Source organism: Lampetra fluviatilis, chromosome 1 (genome assembly GCF_964198595.1).
Source record: "Lampetra fluviatilis chromosome 1, kcLamFluv1.1, whole genome shotgun sequence".
NCBI classification, from domain to species: domain Eukaryota; kingdom Metazoa; phylum Chordata; class Hyperoartia; order Petromyzontiformes; family Petromyzontidae; genus Lampetra; species Lampetra fluviatilis.
Genome location: NC_136275.1, coordinates 32,523,562 through 32,539,533, shown reverse-complemented (window position 1 = coordinate 32,539,533; position 15,972 = coordinate 32,523,562). Strand labels below are relative to the sequence as shown.

At 50.1% G+C, this 15,972-nt stretch overlaps 1 protein-coding gene across 2 annotated transcripts in view; it reads right to left on the bottom strand.

Moving 5' to 3' along the window:
* Nucleotides 1-6,751: 6,751 nt before the first annotated feature.
* LOC144934781 (voltage-dependent T-type calcium channel subunit alpha-1H-like) overlaps nucleotides 6,752-15,972 on the bottom strand; it is a 296,378-nt gene continuing 287,157 nt past the window's right edge. Inside the window, exon 35 of one of the 2 annotated variants that reach the window (XM_078860925.1) lies at nucleotides 6,752-15,182. In XM_078860925.1, the coding sequence (XP_078717051.1) occupies nucleotides 14,214-15,182 (969 nt within the window). In that variant the 3' untranslated portion in view covers nucleotides 6,752-14,213. The remainder of the gene's footprint in view (nucleotides 15,183-15,972) is intronic. The other variant, XM_078860935.1, reaches the window with a different exon arrangement.

The following is a 15,972-nucleotide window of genomic DNA, read 5'->3' as shown; positions in this document are numbered from 1 at the left end:
ATGTATATTTGAATATGTAATCTATAAAAAAAAATACGTGGACATGTGTCATCATTTGGCTGCTATCTATGTGGTACTTAATACTCCAGGACAGCCTAGAAAAATCCACGTTTCATCTCAATGGATTATTGTGGGTTTTTTGCTTTTATTATTTTCAATTTATTATTTGAAATCTGTATTTTCTTTTCATTATTTTAATTTTAATTTCATTTTATTATTTTTTATTTTACGTGACTTTACCGAAAGAACCAAGAATATAGATTATCCAGGTTAACCATTAAAATAATAAATACATGCACCTATGTATATATAGATAGTCAAGTTCTTTACAAACATGGAATGACTCCGGTAGGGTTCTATATATATATTCCTGTGAGTTATATGGTATAATTAGTGCTGGTGGGCCATGTGATGTCATATGTCACATGTACAGACGTGATGACATACTTATGAGCGAAGACCCTGGCCCAGAACATGCTGGCGGAACTACAGCGATACTTTGACTTCCGTCCACTTGAATTTCGTCGCTTCGCTCTTTCAGACGTTTTCAATTATCACCACATTTCAAATTTCATCCACGCTGCTTTCCTGTTTCGTCCGATTTCATCCCAAACCTTCCATGACGTTCGCGCCACGCGCCATCTTTTACGTTCAGTCTTTGAATAGAAGTCGTTCAGTGAGCATCTCTTATATTTGTGTTTATTCATATATTATTATTACTGTACGTATTTCCAGGGGCGGTTTCTTCATTAGGGCGATTGGGCGACGCACCACCAATGTCATTCAACCACAGAGTCACGCTAGCCGTCACTGTGCCTCTGGATATAGTCCAATCAGCGTCATGCTACGTTCTGTGGAGTACCGCCTCTTTTTGGGCGATTTCACTCCGGCTGAGAATCGCCCCGAGTGGTCCCATAGACTTACATTCAAAGATGTTTTTTTTCTAACGGGGGGCGCTGCAATGCATTCTCTATGGCTTCCGGGAGGGCTCGCACTAACGTGCTTACGTCATCATACGTAAGCACGTTTCATCCAACAATATTATTTATCGCCACCTAGTGGAATCTTTAATAAAAGAAACTTGAGTGGATTGTATTAATAGTGAGTATAGAAACAAACAAGATGTATTGTAAGAGTCACTTTATTTTTCATTAATATTAAAGAAGTGAAGTTGCCTTTACATGCTTAAGCTGTTAATTTATCCTTTGCATGGGTGGACCTTATCCTTATAAATCATCCATACATTTGCCCCCCCTGAGAGATTTTGCAGGAGCCGCCACTGCTTATTTCTGTGATTATACTTTAAACAATTCATAGTTATTTTTGTGATAACAGTATAATACTAAAGATCATAGTTATTTTCGCGATTCTAAACACGTGCACAGCATTCATACTGTGCTTATTTTTTCGATTACTGTAAAGTACTTATTTTTGTGCTTTAATATATTCATAATGGGTCCTATAAGTGTGGTGATAGTAAAGCTAAAAGAACCCATAAGGTTCTCAATTTGCAACAAATGCTTGACATAGTCAAACTTAATGAGCAAGGCTAAATAAAGGCTCTGCTTTGACATTCGTCCATTTTTTACATTCGTCCATGCTCTGGTCCCTAACCAGACGAAAGTACGAGGTGTTCCTGTCCGTCGCTCAGCTGGCCTGGGAACGCCTGGGCATTCCCCCAGGAAGAGCTAGGAGTCTGTGTATAGTAGTGTATAGTGTATAGACCACTGGACGGGTTCCGCACAGACTGTAACAACCACAGGGGCATCTCACTCCTCAGTGTGCCGGTAAAGGTGCTGACAAGGATTATTCAACATCGCCTTGATAGGCACGCTGAGGAGAGGCTTGCGGAGCCCCAATGCGGTTTCAGGAAAGGGCGGTCCTGCACAGATGCCATATTTTCTGTCCGTCTGCTACAGCAGAGTTGTAGGGAATTCCAACAAGACCTACAACTATGCTTTATTGACCTGGTCAAAGCCTATAATACCATCAGTAGGCCTGGGCTCTGGGTTGTTCTTCGTGCTTTCGGAGTGCCTGACCCTCTGGTCACGATCATTAAGGACCTTCATGATGGTGAGCGGGCCCGGGTAAAACTACGTGGCCGGGAGTCGGAGCCATTCTCTGTACACCTTGGGGTGCGACAGGGATGTCGTCTTGCTCCCACATTATTTAACATCTATATTGCCCACGTAGTTCGTAAAGCCTTCAATAGCTGTACCGGAGGAATTTCCATCTGGTACAGATACAACGGGAGGCTGATCGATGCCCGGGTACGGTCAAGGGATGGCTCCCTATTGCTCAACAATGTTACGTATGCTGATGATCTGGTAATTGCTGCTCACTCAGAGCAAAAGTTGGAGGCGTTACTGCTGAAGCTGGAGCTTGCCAATAAGAGGTGGGGCCTTACCATCAGCCCCACCAAAACTAAGCACATGCGTGGGTATTTTGTACTATCGGACACTCCAACCCTACAACTCCCAATTGGTGATGGGGTAGTTGTGGAGAGAGTGGAGAGTTCCCATAGCTGGGCAGTGTGCTCATGACTGGCTCCAGTTTAACAGCAGAGGTCTCATTCCGAATCAGTCAAGCGGCGTTATCTTTTCATCGGTTGCGTAACACTGTGTGGAAGCTACCTGGTCTGTCGCTCCGCACGAAGCTTCAGGTCTTCTCGGCCACAGTCATTCCCTCCCTTCTCTAAGCTTGCGAAACGTGGACTCCCCTAAATAGAACATCTTTGCCGGTTATAAACATTTAGGCTGGCCTGCCTACCATCCATCCTGGGTTTAACCAGGCTGGATTTTGTGAGGAGCTCACAAATCGTTGAAAGATCTGGACAAAGTCCCGTCGGTGAGCTCCTCTGGCAGGCAAGGCTGCGTTGGCTGGGCCATGTAGCCTGCATGCCCAGCCACCGCATGTCTAAACAGCTTTTGTTCGGCCGGATCGAGGGGGCTAGACGGGCGCGGCACGGACTAGAGAGGAGATGGAGTGATGTGGTACAGGAGGATGTGGAGCTGAGTGGACTTGCCGATGACTCGTTCCAGCGGTGTCAAGATCGGCCTCTGTGGAGGAGGCTCGTGGAGGACGCTACTGGGAAGTTGGAGGCAGTCGCCTTCCAACAACAACGGAGGGCGGAGGAGTGGGTGGCTAAAGCACAGCAAGTTGGCACAGGAGAGGGCACAGGTGGTGCATCAGCCAGTCGTCACAGTCAGTCGACTCGTGGCACCTGGGTCTGCCCGTGACCTCCTGCCAGCGTGCGTTCGACACTTCACGTGGCCTCAAGGTGCACTTAGCCTGGTACAAGCGCCGTGGTGACGTCACTGCCACTTAGTGGCGAATGGCGGTTGTTGTTGTTATAGTGTATCGTGCAATAGTGTATAGTAGTGTAGTGTATATTGTAGTAGTGTATAGTAATGCACAGTAGTGTATAGTTGTGTATAGTGTATAGCAGTGTCTAGTGTAGTAGTGCTTGAGTCCTTCGCCAGGGAAAGGGACGTCTGGACCGCCCTACTCAACATGCTGCCGTCACAACCCTCACCAAGACAAGCGGACTGAGAAACGAACGAACTTATGACAAAGGGACGTACGCCTTCTTGTGTTCATTTCCAATCTCGGGGTTTCGGTGAAGGCTACAAGACTCGTGGAGCCAAACATTCCAGAGATACTCCACTGGCCGGCATAATGGGCTGCCCTGTTGTGTGGTATTTTAATGTTATTTGGCGGCTATTAAATGTCCCGACGATAAGCCACTCCGTTTAACTATCTTTCGTGGCCAGGTCGCTATAGCTCAGTGGGCCTTACCTGGTAAAATCAACATAGTTTAGTTTTAGTAAAGAAACGGGATGCCTTGTTTTTCTTTTTACTGCATATTCTTTTGCATGACATTCATTGTTTTGCTGCGCCTAATTTATCACCATCTGACAATGCTTCCGTGATAATGCACATTTTTTCTTCTTCAAATAAAGCCTCCATTGAGCCTCCATAATCGTTTTCAGCACGATTTGCAATACTTCACGGCAATCGTCTGTTTGATCTCCCTTGCAAAAGCGTTCACTAATTTCAAAATCAGTTTTAAAAGTGCTCCCATCCCGTTGATTATGGGCCTTCCAATCTTCTTGTCAAATTAATTTCCTACATTTTTTTTGCATGTCCCATGTATCATTAGAGCAACACAAACCATACCACCCACCACCGCTTCCTCCATTCATCCACATGTCCTATATAATTTAAACCAATTTAAATTTCAGGGGCTGGTGATGATGATCGTTACCGGCATTGGTCCTCCTGGTGATTGAAACTGCTGCCGGCTGCTGCTATTTTGAAAAATTATGTTAGGAAGCTGCTGAAGGATTAAAAAAACGTTCCAAGAAGCGTCTGGCCTCTGAAAAATTGATGCATGCGGACCGTGCTAAGAATTTAATGGCAGAATAGGGTGATTATGATGTTATGTTTCCAATAAAAGCCTCACCGAGTCCAAACGACTCATTTCCGTTTTAGAACACGTTTAGCGTTTGTGTGACATTGACTGTTTCACGCATCTCCTCACTGCCCCCCCCGCTTTCCCTGAGATGTTATATTCCCCCCCTTTAAGGGGCGCAGCAGTGGGGAGATGTTAACTGCCTCGTCTGGTTTACAGGTCGTGGGTTCAATCCTGATCCGCATGCCTCTATATTTGTAGTTTGGATGTTCTCCGGGTGGTCGCGTGGAATTTGTCCGGCTCTTCCGGTTTTTCCCTCCAGAATTAGAAACATGCGTTCAGAGCATTGGCTGCTATAAATTTCCACATGACAAGCCACTTCGTTGAGCTATCGTTTGTGGCCAGGTTGCTTCTGTAAAATCGCTATACAGCTCAGTGTGCCGTACCTGGAAAATAAAAAAAAATGTAAATAGTCAAATAGTTAAACAAGGGTGACTGTGTCACCATCTCCTGACCACCTCGAAGCCCCCGCGGGTTTGGGAGAATCACAGATCTCGACGTGGTCCCTTAACCTTTGCCCCCAAAGCGTTGGATCACAGGCATCTCCACCGCCACCACGCCTGGGAAAGCAACTTATAAGTTACTCCATTTCGCCTGTCGACACGCAGTTTAAACGTTTCAATTGAATCCACCTTCTGTCAATGGCCCAGCCATGATGGCTAGCAATTAGCTACGAAGTGGATGTTAAAGACGCCATAACATCGTTTGTGGATGTAGGATGTCACGTGCTTGAGTTGAAGGCTGAAAAAAAATGCCCATAACCCAAGCCGGCTGAGAATTGCTGTGGTCAAATAAGGGCTCGACTCGCAATTCAGAGTTAAATGTAAATGCCTGCCAGGTGAAGATCGACTCAGCCCACCGTCAGTCGCGGTTGATGAATATGCAGTGACATCGCGGATGTCACTGTGTATGCCGGCCCTAGAGAGGCGATGTGTTAACATCGCGGGCACCACGTATATGTGGGTGGAGTACCGGCACTAGAGGGGCTCGGTGAGCGCTGACTGGCAGTGCTGGATGGCACCACGCTCTGCGTGCAGTGCCGACCCCTACAGGATAGGGTGTGAGAGAGCCGGCCATGGGAATGGGGTTACTAAGGGCAATGGCACTCTGGTTGACCCCGACGGACACGTGACCGGTAAAGTCTACACAGGGCCCCCAGGTGGGAGCTAGGGGTGGTCACGTGTCAAGGCCGAGATCCTGCTCGAGGGTTCTCGAAGGTGGGCGTGGCTAAGGGCGGAGCCAGCCACGCCACAGAGGATATAAGCCGGGTCCCCCAGAGGGACCGGCTGTTGTGGTTATCCTGAAGAATCTACGTTCTAGTCCGAGAAGAGTCACCAACAGGTGGACCTGGACCCAAGCTGGGTTCCTGTCCGTTGTAGCTACTCCCAGAGTAATTAGTTCAGTTAGCCTGGGGGTCCACCACCATAGGTTGTTATCTGGTAAAGGGGCAGTTACCCCTTTGTGTTGGTATAAGTACATGTGTTGCCTCCAAAGAGTACGTCTGCGACTCACTTGAACTCACTACACATACATACCGCGCTGTGGGGAAGGCAGCGGTGGCTGTCCTAACGGATAGCCTGGGCCCTGCCAAAGCAGTGCGCAGTGTCTCACCCTCGGGCCAGCACTGCCAGTGGAGGTGAGTGCTGCTCGACGCTCGTGTGGGACGCACATCAACGTTTGATAAGGTCCCTTTACAAAAAACAAGTAATCTCAAGGAGCTCTTGTTTACACGAAGGACACTGATACGTATCATTTAACGAAATGTAAGTGTGGATGGAATAAACAACGGTTGCATTTTGTGTTTTGTAAAAATTGCACAAATTACTACCTGTTGCATTCATCGTCGCATGATAGCAACTGTCGCAGGTGTTTCAGGTGATAAAGTGTACAAGGAATCTTTTCATGCAAGCGTGACACACCCTCACCCCCTCCATATGCAGTGGTTCATTCCACAATGCCCTCCACGGTGCACAGCAATAATTGTGGAGTATACCATGTAAAGCAATCGTATAGGGGTGAATTTTATTTATTCTTAAAAACTGCCTAGAACTTTCTTGAGTCACATACGCTTACAAAGCTTAGCGTACAAAATCTTGACACTGCATACCAATAGTTTTTCTTTTTGTATCTTTAAACGTGGCACACACGGATGAACATAAACCCATAAATGTGATTACAAAAATAAACTCCACAGTAAACCAACGATCGATTACCAGGAATAACAAAGACTACGGTTATATTTTTTCTTTCGTTAAGTGTTGCGATAACAGTGGCATAAACACGCACAACGCCGGGTCATTTATTGCACTTTTGCTTGCACTGAAAACATCACGGGTGCAGCAACACTGACACTGGCGGGCAAAGTGAGGTGCACTTGATGCAGCCCCATCGGTGAATCCCTTGTCGAACCATGCTGAGACTGAACCAACGAGATGTGAACGCGATAACGAACGCGGGCCGGCTTCACAAAACGAGATTTCTCCTCGGGAGTCCGTGCAAGGTTGCAACACCGCCCAGCACTCTCAGTACAACCACATGAGCCGGATCCGCCGTGCTCATTTGTCGAATATGGGAGGGGTCAGGGGGGGGGGATGCTTTATAAAAGATAAAGGTACAGCCCTTGAAATTGCTTGCTCACGCTGCTGCTGGCGGACGGGGGGGCTCCACTGGAGTCAGCTGTAGAGAGCGCCTCCAGAGGGCATTTCGACAGAAGCCTCGAGAGAGAGGTGGGAGTGTGCGCGTCCCTCCCCCCCTCCCCCCAACTACACGTGACATGTCAATCGACTGTGGTGTGTCGAACCCATTCACACTGTTGAGTGGACAGAGGAGAGGGGTTTTAAAGCAAAAAAATAAACTTGCAACATTGTTTCAACGCCCCAACAGGAGATCAAATCGAATCGATGATCTCTTGCCTTGCAAGTACCCGTGTGCTGACCATAACACCACAGCAGAATTTCAATTTAAAACATATTGTGGTGGTGGTGGGGACGGGTATATAATTAGTGGGCTGACGTGACGTGGCTGGCTCACTGACACGTGAATGGCTGTGCCAGTGTACAATGAGCCAGCATCACTGAAGTCATGGGTTGGATTCCTGGACACAATTTGGCTGGCACCGCGGGCATCCCGGCTTCTGCTGGAGTCTGGGTTCCAGCAGCCCGTGATTAAATCAAGTCCTCGAGGGTAGCCGGGTCGATGGTCATTAGATGAGTCACCAACGACAACGATAAAGCAAGCAAATAAAGACGTAGGTGTTTTCTCCCCCCCCCCCATTTAATGTGGCGTTTGATGATGATGATGTTGGTTTGGAACAAATAAAAAAAAACCCCTACGTGGTGGAGTATCATTTTACAGTTGGTTAAAGACACAACCAAAAAAACACACAAGAACTGCTCAGGAATCACGAACGTAGGAACAGCATTGGGGCAACGTTGCACCATTATTTCAACGCCCCAACAGCAGATCAGTGGAGGCCCCGTCCCGCCAGCAGCAACGTTGGTCCAACGTTGTCCCAACGTTGGCATACTTACTGGGTGCGGGAAACGTATCTACGCGTGTGTCCGAAGCCTCCCAACACCAACTTATGAATTTTCGTTCGTGAGCAAGTCAGAATTGAAAGTCGCTGCCGCGGCGTTTCTCGCGCGGACGGAACGGTGCCGCTCTAGCGCCCTCCAGTGGCATGGCGGCGTTCGCTGGAGTCCTCACCTCCCGCCAGAGGTCGCAACCGGGTACCCGATACCCGTACCCTACCCGATACCCGGCTACCCGTACCCGGCCGGGTACGGGTAGCCGTTTGCGACCCTGGTGCGGCCGGGTACGGGTAAGGAATCAAAACCCGTTTGCGACCTCTGCCTCCCGCTCGAGTGACCCCGGGACCACCAGAGCCGTTCCTTGGGTACGCGCGAATTGGAGCGACCGCGCTTTGGGGGGCGGGCCCGCGTTTCGACGTCGCGATTATCGGATGTAATGGGATCCACACGGTGTGGGATTTGCCCCGGGCCCTGCACACCCCCCCCCACCCCGTATAGACGACCCTGTCAACCACATTGTGAGGGCATCTCCACGTGAGCCGACGGGGGAGCCCAGCGCCCAGAGGGGAGATTTGAAAACCAAAAATATGTCGTGGCACTTTGTTCTGCAACTGGAACGTTGGGATTTTTCCCAGGGGTAATTGGCAGCTTTATTTATTTACAGAAACAACAGAATTCAACCGCTTCTGTAAACTGATACAAGAAGAACAATGGAAATTAACAATTTATAAAAAAAAAAATGCACCTGGTTGTTGTTGTTGTTGTTGATTCGTATTTTCCCGTGACAGGGGGCTTCTAAACACAACCACACCACCTCAGGATGTCAAAGTAAGAAGCCCAGGGACCCCATGGACATTGAGTAGACCGGGGGAGAGGAGAAATACATCTTTTAACGAGGGCTTTTTAAAGTAGTAAGCAGCAACGACAAGGCGGAGAGGGGACAGTAACATAAGAACATAAACATGAAGGCACGTCATGCAAAGAGACAACCATAAACAGAGGTGTAAAGGGGGTGGGTGTGAACATTGTGGATGTCCATGTGTAACGAAGTTCCAGACTGTGGGGGCAGTGGAAGAGTTGCCTGGAGGTGTGCTCGCTGAGCAGAGGCCTTGGGGAGAGCAGCAGAGTGAAGCGAGACGAAATAGGAGTGGGAGATTTTAAGACGAGGGGCGAGGGGGTGGTGGTAGTAAAGACGACTTGGAGACTGATTCAGTGGAAATGAGTGATAGTGGTGTCACTCTACAGGCAGGAACGAGGCGATATTCTCTACATTCTCTCTATCGCCTTGCACCACCTCGTCTCGCCTCACTTATCTCCTACGTCTCCGCTCGTCCTCTTCGTTCACAGTCTTCTCTCTCTCTCTCTCGGTCCCTCCGTCTCCCTGTGCCCAATCAGGTCTTCTGTCCTTTTCCCTCCTTGCACCCCTCCAACTAAACAAACTTCCCCTGTAGATTAATAAGTCCCCCGCCCCCTCCTTAACCTCCTTCCGTCCCTCTCTTCAAGCCTCACCTCTTCTCTATTGGCCATTCTCTTCCTCTTCCCTCCCCTCGTCCCTCCACTCCTTCCCATCCCTCCCATACCCTTTTGTGATCCCCATGTACCATAAATCGCGATCCTTCATTCCTCAACCCTGGTAGTATCTAAATCATTCTATATAGTCACGGTTTTTTATCTTAACTCTGTTAAACGCCTTGAATGAAGGCGCTTTGGAGGTGATAGATTCTGGGGAGGGATGGAGGGGACAGGCACAAGCAATAGCCACGACAAGAAGTGACAGCGATGCGATCGGGATCTCGACAACAAATGGTGCAGGGCAAAAGAAGTGGCTCAACCATTTCTGAGCAAAAATAAAACAGGGTCAGGTGCCAAGCCAGCAGACTTAAAAAGTGGCCCCGTGTTCAAACAATAATACCGTGTGGACATCTGCATTAGTACGGAGCCGTGAAACGCAATACCGTCAAATGTAACCTTCATTTCGGATGACCAAAACAAAGCACGCATATGACGCACACACACGCACGCACGCGCGCGCAGATCATAAACAGGGACACGAAATAATCTATAAAAGTTTGGTTTGATAAGTTAATTCAGTTTGCATTAAAATATCATAAATAAATCGCACATACTTTTTTTTTGTATAAGCCCATATACCGCGTGCTAGATTTTATTTTGCCATATAATCGCCAAACCTTTTAAACATTCTTCTCGCTCAACGTTTACGTTTCAGGCGATGCACCTGTATAACGTGTCGGCATTGTTAAAACTCTCGCGTCCTTATGTACAGGAGCCTCAAAGTGCCGGATCGTGTTCATGGAAGACAACTTTTCTCTCTCTCTCTCTTTCTCTTTATGCATTCAGTTGTAATCAAGGTTGAACGATGGTTAAATATAGTTGCGTTAATAACGTTTAAACATGCCAGAATTATATGCAGTGGTGCGGAGATAAAACCCTGGACGAGTGGGCGAAACCGTGGAGTGAAAGGGGAGGCGGGGAGGCACGGCGAGTCAACTGATCGGATGGGGCCCCGAATGGAGATGAGAGCGTTTGGAGGCCACGAACCCCGCAGACTTGCTAATTGTCTTGAGTGCGACCACGGCAATAATCTCAAAAGTCATCGCCGCTCGAAGGAGCATGGGCGGTGCTGTTTTCCCCCCTGGCAGTTCCCGAGCCGGTTGTAGAAATTCCACAGTTGCATGACGGGACCATGTCTGTCTCTAATGACGAAGGCGGTCGCTCGTAGAGGTATGCACCGCTCAATGCTCATTTGAGCGAATGGAAATTGAAGTTAGGTATCAGCTGCATTGCCGAAAGGTGTAAATGCATCCTTGCATATTGCTTGGAGGCTAAAATAAAGCATTACCATTGTTGATGTTGTTGTTAGAGTTGCATTGCGAATGTCCAATGTTATACCAGAATGTTAACAATTCACATTTGGATTGGCAAGTCGGGCGACGCATCAACGAATGCATCCAGATGCACTCCGTATGCTTGATTTACAGAGTGCCTCCCCTCTCATCCCCGGCACAACAGCAGCACTGTTATCCCAAAAGTAATGCCTCCTCTCCGCTGTTTATGGAACGAGGAGCAAGCTCATGGCCTAGCAAGGGCTTCGAACGGGCTCCTCGTTTGCGCCGCCTTCATAGGCATTCGTGGCCCCACCGATCTCTGATACGGGGACTCCTTCACTTACGAGCACTCGACTTATGAACTTTCAGAGATACGAACAAACCTGGTCCGTGTGTCCAGTTGCCCTGTTCGGACCGAGATACGTAAGTCCAACCGCCGCGCAATAGATGGTGGTGGTGGCACCTACATCTGTAGAACATGAAGAACCAGTGGCATCTACATCTACAGGGAATTTTACAACTTTTAAATCCATTGCCCCTATTTAGTGTACATGCCATACAACATGTTTGGAATCGACAGGAGTAAAGTTGGACTTAGGAACAAATCGACTTACGTACAGACCTCTGGAACCTAACTCGTTCGTAAGTAGAGGAGTCCCTGTATATCCCCCTACAGCCCCTCCCCTCGCTCCTTACAGCCCCACATTTCCGGGTGGAACAGACACCAACACTTCAATAGTCGCAGCATTGTGTGTGTACGGATTCTGGGCGGCATTCGGTACACGCGAAGGTGTCGATTATGGGAGTTGTGCATCTCGCCGCCACCCTCTCGCTTATTTCGCTAAATTCAGGCAGATGGCGGAAAACAAGATGGTCGCTGATTCTACATTGCGACGAGTACATTAGCGATATGCGTATGAAGCAGAGAGTGGCAAGAATACAATTCTTCACAGCTCGATTCCACCGTTGATCAAATTCCGTCCACTCTTTGTTCGGTTTACCCATTGCCCCACTGCGCTAACAACAAGAAAACAACGCTCGGCTCTTCGAGGACGTTCTCAATCGGTGGCATGCTTCCATTCGTCCATGCATTACTTCTGGGCTAAGGCCTACTGCGTCGACCGCTCCCTCAACCACCACCCCCACCGTCTCGCGGCGCACCCCACGATCAGCACCCACGGTCACGACCGCCGCGGCGTTCGATGGACGGGCAGAGGGTGTCAGTGTTGGGGGTAGTAACGGATTTCGTGTAATCACATCGGCTGCCATTACTTCGGTCGATTACCTTTTTTTGTTATGATTTGCGTCTAATCATATTCGTGCGACGTGGAAAACGTCCGCGGTCGGCAGCTTAGGTTATTGCAGAGACAGCGGCAGCCAATAATGCACACGTGATCACGATACGCAGACCCCAGACGTGGCATAGATGACGTTAATTCTGTGATGCAAACGGCGCCTTAAAATCAAATCCCAGCGAGGGCTCAAATGATCACGTCCCCTCTCTGGGAAGAGGTGATGGCGCGGGGGGGGGGTCTATAAAATCGGTACAACTTTGTGCGAAGTCAACAGTGGTTGTCATACGGATAGACTGGTCCTCTGCCATAGGAAACGTGGAATTTCCACCGCTGCAACAGAACTGCCGACACAGGCGAGCACAACCCCGACGCTCATTCGAGCAGGGAGAGGCCACCCGCGACTTTCTGTCTCGAATCGAGTCGTGAAAGTCATCAAGCACCGCAAAGAGCCCATGGTAGACGGGATTACGTCACATCACTTCCACAACCTCGGGCAAATCAGCTGTCGGGAAGTCGGATTACTTCGCCCCCCCCTAAAAAAAAAACAATCATAACCCCAACACTGTGCGGGAGGGGGGGGGTGTGTGACGGTGGGCGATGGATGATTCTGCGACGCACTTCGCATGCAAGGATGGGAGGGGGGTGGCTGGCAGGGTGGACGCGGATTCCGGTGCAGAGGAGTGGTTTCTTTTTGGTTCAGCATGCAGACAAAAGTCTTCCACAGCGCCCGCTCAGTTCTCGAGCTCCGCGCTGGCACGCAAAGTGCAGTCCCCCGGTGTATTACACAAAGCAGCATTTGCAAATCTTCTGCCAAGAGGGTGCCGCGGGAGTGGATTTTTTTGCACGTTTACAAACGACGACGCATCAAGAACAAGGAACGGGGGAGAATAAATAAAAGTTATCCTTCGCTGTTGAAATTCCGTGAAAGAGTTCCATTTGTTTGCGACTTGGACAGGTCTTTTTTTAATTGACTTGCTTGGCGTCCTTAGGAAAATGCCCACTGTTGTTTGTATTTATAACTTCTCCGCTCCTCCGTCTGCATACAAATTGCTTTATTTACAGTTTTTTTTTTACCCAGTGATTACAACTTGAGTTATTCTCTCATTGGTGCTGTGGTCCGAGTTGACACATTGCAGACTTAAAGTGCACAATACTCTTCGAAGCGTTATTTACTTAATGGGAATCGTAATCCTGTCCTGCGACCACTGGGACGTCACAGGCCCTGCTGTCGTTGGGGTCTAGACCAATGAGACGGGTTTGTGTTGTTTCGTAATCGCGGCATTTTTTTTTTCACATCTTAAACAAAGTCTCTCTTCTTTTGTTGATAGGGGTGACTTTGGAAGCACTTACAAGTGCTAGGTATTGCTTAAAAAAGCCACACATTAGCTATCTGTGTGCCGCCCGATAGGCAATGTGTGTGTGTGTGCACCGTATATACACGTGTGTATGTGTGAAATTGTGTGTGTGCACGTGTAAAGACAATGTACGAGTGTGTTTTGCACACCGCCTTACAATCTCAATGATCTGGGTCTGATGGCATTCCATGATGCACAACAGCTGCGTCAACACTGATATTTAAAGCTGGCCTAAGTTGAGGACCCGGTGCAGTGGCATCATCGAAGAGAACAATGAGGAGACAAGAGGAGGCCCGGCATGCGTGTCGCTGGCCACCGCCATTTCCTCGCTTGTGCCTTGCCGGCATTAATAGGCGCTCGCAAACAACGCTTGCCCCCAACAGTCTATAAGGCTAAACGAGACGGACATCCGCGCGTGTGCATCGTTACATTTAGGCGACGTGTCACATGCAGACAAAAGTCCATCGTTTAAAAATCTCCCGTAAAACATCAACACCTATTCCTTCCTCCGATTTCTTTTGCTCGGTTCACCCCGGCGAACAGCTGGGGAGGAGATCACGCGAATGTAGAACCTCGCCGAGACGCAAATAAGTTACGCATATTAACCCTCGCTGAGTAAAATCCAAACAAAATGTTCACGGCTGCACCTCGATTTAAAACAACTCCGCCCTCAAGCACCGTCGGCCAGTCCGCTGCCTTCGCTTGAGGGAGACCTAGACTCCGTCGCAGCCGCTGCCATTCTCCCCATCGTCCGCCACCAAGCTTCTCCTGACCCCCGAGGCTGCCCCACTGCACGCGCCGCTCTTGACACCCAGCGAAGCCGTCCTCGGCCTCACCAGCGGATCCTCCGCCTCCGCCGCCGCCGCCGCTTTCAGCTGCAGCAACTCGGAGAGGCTCCCGACGGAGCCACGTCCCGCGCAGCGCGGCCCTCGCGCCAGCGACGTTGCCCCGCCATCGCCGGGCACAGCCAGCAGCGACGGCGGCAGTGCGTGTCCACGCTCGCGCCCGTGGCCGTCGGGACAACGCTCATTCTGCTGCTGCTGCTGATGATGATGATGGAGCAGATGACTAACAGGCGGCGTCCCCGTCCTCCTCGCCAGCGACTCGTACGAAATGCAGCGTCGCCGGGCCTCCCGGGCTCCTCGCGCCGCGGTCTCCGCGGCATCCCCCGGTGCCACCACGGTTATGAGCGGTGGCGACGGTGGCGACGGTGGTGACGGTGGCGACGGTGGCGACGGCGTTTTCCGCCACCCGATTCCGACGCAGACCTTCGAGCCGCCGCCGCCACTGTTGGACGACCGCGAGGGCCGCGATGGCGGCGGAGGGCGGGACGAGCAGCCCGTCGGCCTGTCGCGTGGGTAAACGTCCACCGAGTGGCGCCGTTGCATGCGGACGACCAGGGCACGCTCGTGGAAGCCGCCGCCGCCGCCGCCGCCCCCGGCGGGAAGCCGACCGGCCGCCGCCGTTGTCGTCTTCCCGTCCGCGTGAGCGTCGAGAATCAGCTCGGGTGTCGGATGCTGGTGGAGGGCGGAGGCGGGCGAGGGGGAGGCACGGTCGCCGTCGGGCGACGCTCGCGGCGAGCTTGAGGCGAGCGGCGAGCCATCTGCGGGAGAGACGCCGCGGCTGCGTCGACGCTCCGGAAGCTCCACGTGCCTCGGAGACCGATCGGCAGCCGTCGCCTCCTGCGCAAGGAGGCGTTGCATCCGAGTTGACACTGCCAGGCACTCTGACCCTCGCACGCAGTGGCCGGCTGAGGGCACCGCAGTGAAGTTTACACAGAGTGGTCCAGGTATCTTGTGACCCAAACCCAAATGAATTGACCCATTGCATGTTTTTCCTTTGCACATTCATTTTTGTTTTAAATAAACCTTTCTTTAAAGCCATCTGGACCACCCTGTTCATCTGTGATCTACGCATTCACCAAGCCACGCACAGACCAGCGTGATGAAGTACGGTGGATTTACACCCCACGAGCTGTGTGGCGTGCGGGGGGGGGGACTGGGGGGCTCTCATCCAGCAGTGGATTAATAGAAGGATTTACATCTACAACGCTCGCACGGATGTGCTCCCGCATGGCCATTATGAGTCCAGGTAGGCACGTGATCACTGAGCGGACATGCTTGTTTCGCCCTCACTTCACGTGACCGATTCGAGGTGCTGCACGCCTGCCAATGTGTAGGTTTGAAGGGTCAAGGGTTGTTAATCGGTTAGTGAATGATTATCGTTTACGGAATCGATTATCGTTCACAGTTCAATCTTGGTAACAATCAACCCGTATGGACCGTGAGAGCTTTAAAAGCGAACGGCGTGCTCGAAAGTGATTGTTCACGAGGTAACCCATTAATACACCGTATAAGAATATATATATCCAGTATTAGAAAAAAAACACATTGCTGTCCACTGCCTTATGAAGGCCTCATCATGCCGTGTCAGTCACGGGGCATGTTTAACCACACTTCACCACGCCAGGCG